This window comes from Loa loa (genome assembly GCF_000183805.2).
Source record: "Loa loa unplaced genomic scaffold supercont3.175, whole genome shotgun sequence".
Taxonomy (NCBI): domain Eukaryota; kingdom Metazoa; phylum Nematoda; class Chromadorea; order Rhabditida; family Onchocercidae; genus Loa; species Loa loa.
Genome location: NW_018108355.1, coordinates 74628 through 77509, shown reverse-complemented (window position 1 = coordinate 77509; position 2882 = coordinate 74628). Strand labels below are relative to the sequence as shown.

The window sequence follows — 2882 nt, the reverse complement described above, 5'->3', positions numbered from 1 at the left end:
AATAATAATATATATATATATATATATATATATATATATATATATATATATATATATATATATATATATATATATATATATATGTATTTGTTGAAGTTTATTGGATAAAAGCGCATGTGAAATAAAAATTATAGAAATATATTTGGAAATATAAATGCATTTATTTCTTACCGTACCAATGTATACATAACATTTTCCCAAGGATTATTTGTCTAAAAAGATTGGATGTTTTTGCATGAATTTATTTTAAATTTCAGTTTCACAACGGACATCTAAGAAGTAGGAAATATGCGATAATTTTGGTAGTGGCGCTTTACATCCATTTTGCTATGGGATGTTTTTTTCCCCCCCCATTCTAAGGAAGAAATCCTGTCCTTCATCCCTTGCTCTTTGGAATCCACTTAATAGATTAAGATAACAATAGAAGCTTATGAATTTCGATTTAGTTGTCCTAAATTTCTGAATCAATAATATACTGTAAAGCAATTTTGTATTGTTCCATCATTGAGCAAAAGTCGATCTGTTTTAATCATTTCAGCAGCACGTGCAAAAGATGCAGCAGAAGCACGACAGCAGCAACCAAACAAGATTCCTGTTGTGATTGAGCGATTTGAGGGGGAGAAATACTTGCCACTTTTGGATCGGTGTAAATTTCTGGTGCCAGATCACATAACAATTGCCGAATTAATGCAAATTGTGCGAAGGTTTGTTATAGAATTTTGTGTAGTTTATCTGTGTTTTGGTCTTTTTCTGCTGACGGCTTGTCTACAGAAATAAATCACAACATTATTAAGTTGGTCCGTTTTGTGTACATTTTCTCTATAGTGGTCTTCCCACTCTCTGTCAAATCTGTCACTGTAAGCGCTTTTTAGTTATTGTCTTTATTAATGCTTGGTGTTTGTTATATAAACAAAGGAAGGAAAGAACTTTCCAGTGTTCTAGATTGTTCACCGAATTGTAAAATAAAGCACAGTACTTGTGCAGTGCAAGCATCAAGCATACTTTCTGAATATTTTTTAAATTTGAAATAAAGACAATGGAGAGGAGAAAAAAAACGATTTTTCAGACGATTACAGCTTCATCCGGATCAAACTTTCTTCCTCCTAGTCAATGAGAAATCAATGGTATCAAACAGTATGAACATGTATCAGCTATATCAGCAGGAAGCAGACCAAGATGGCTTTCTGTATATGGTTTACACCAGCCAACCGGCATTTGGTAGCATCACATGAGCGTAAATATCTACGCATTTGTTACCTCTGCAAAATTTTCGGAATTTTTTTTATTTAATTTCATTTTGATACTCAGCAAAAGTTAATGCATCTGTAACGCAAAACATAGTCCTGTACAAAAAATATTTAATAGAAATGTTATTGTGATCAATATTTCTATACGAAAATGTTTGTTACTTTTTTATTCCTGCTTTTATATCTTTTGTGACATTTTCCTTTCTCTATATGCGAAATTCGGTTGTTTTGGCTTCTTTACCATTGTGATGGTACTGTTTGCGTTAATTCATGAATTAAAGAATCGCTGTATGAAGTTATTCCTTTTCCTCTGCTACAGTATGTTCTGGATAATGCCGACAAATGAAAGTCTTGCACGAATTGTTATTAGATATTGGGACTTTTTGAAAGCAGTCGTCAAATAATGGCATAGAAAAATTTCCAGTTCATTGCGGGTTTAGATCTTTAAGATACAAAGTTTCAGGTAGCATTAAAGTTAGCAGTAATCATTATCATGATAGTAAATTTGAGTGATGTGTGAATTAATGGTCGTTTGTAATACTTCTCATTTTTACAACACTTAAAAATTTCGAATGGATCCTCTGAAAATATTACTGAGAATAAAATCGAAGGAAAGTGAAACGAATGGAATAATGGGAGTGGAGGAGAGATGGGCAAGAGGTAAGCGAAAGTTTTTGACCAGTAGAATCGGGTAGCTCTATACCTTGCAAATTGGTAAAAGACGAGAGCAAAACGGTGAAATTTATTCGACTCGTTTATTAATTTGTTTGTTTCCGTATCCGGTTGAGTGTTTCTTGACATCATTGTATCAGCTGTTGAGAACTATGGAACCTCAAGGAAATAGGACATACATTATTGAAGCACACTGTAAAGAACATTTGGGTCAAGCTTTCACACATTCGGAAGATGCATCCAATCTGGTCATCTACATGTAAAGGTAAACATTGACCGACATAACGTTGTTTGTTTGGCACATGCTTTTAATAGCAAACAATAATTTCAAACAACGAAAATGTTTCGAAGTATTGATTTTTGCGTTAAATACGTTAAACGAAAGCTGCTACGTGTACAGTTGTTTTCAACAATAGTATGGGAGTCACACGGTGGTTTTCCCGGTATTGTATGGAAAAAGTTGTATACCACAACAAGATAATTTTATCATCACTGTAATACTATCAAAGCATTTCAAGTTTTCTATACTGTGTAATTTTCTCGTGTGTGATCCAATTCAAAATTAATTAATTTAATGGAAGGCGCCTGCCTGGGGCATACTGTAAGCAACTGTAGAATGAAAACGACACGATGCTTCCACTGCAAGAGCTTCCACAAATCAGCGTTATGTAACAGACATGATACGAACGCTATTCAGATGAACAAGAGTAAGGAAAAGGTGGAACCAATGTATATAACTAATTCAGTGACTGATCAAAAGGATCCACAAGAAAAAACGATTTTACTATTGCGTAAAGAAGTTAGCGTAATCAATCTCGAAGCTCCGGAGATAGAAACACAGGCACTAGTACTATTTGACCAAGGTATGCAGTTGTCATTTGTTCCAAAGGATTTAGCGAATCGACTAAGCCTGCAAAGAATTACAGAGGAAGATATAAGCATCGCTTCATTCGGCGATAAATT

At 33.8% G+C, this 2882-nt stretch overlaps 2 protein-coding genes across 2 annotated transcripts; both read left to right on the top strand.

Moving 5' to 3' along the window:
- Positions 1-329: 329 nt before the first annotated feature.
- Positions 330-1618, top strand: LOAG_14217 (lgg-2; the record flags this gene model as incomplete). The annotated part of the gene is made up of 3 exons (XM_020448778.1): positions 330-336; positions 539-704; positions 1067-1618. 3 exons carry the CDS (start codon positions 330-332, stop codon positions 1230-1232), a joined length of 339 nt encoding a protein of 112 aa, XP_020301104.1. The 3' UTR covers positions 1233-1618.
- Positions 1619-2535: 917 nt separating this feature from the next.
- LOAG_14215 (hypothetical protein) lies at positions 2536-2879 on the top strand (the record flags this gene model as incomplete). Its single annotated transcript, XM_003149714.1, has 2 exons — positions 2536-2782; positions 2809-2879. The coding sequence occupies 2 exons, from the start codon at positions 2536-2538 to the stop codon at positions 2877-2879; spliced, it is 318 nt and encodes a 105-aa protein (XP_003149762.1).
- Positions 2880-2882: the final 3 nt, after the last annotated feature.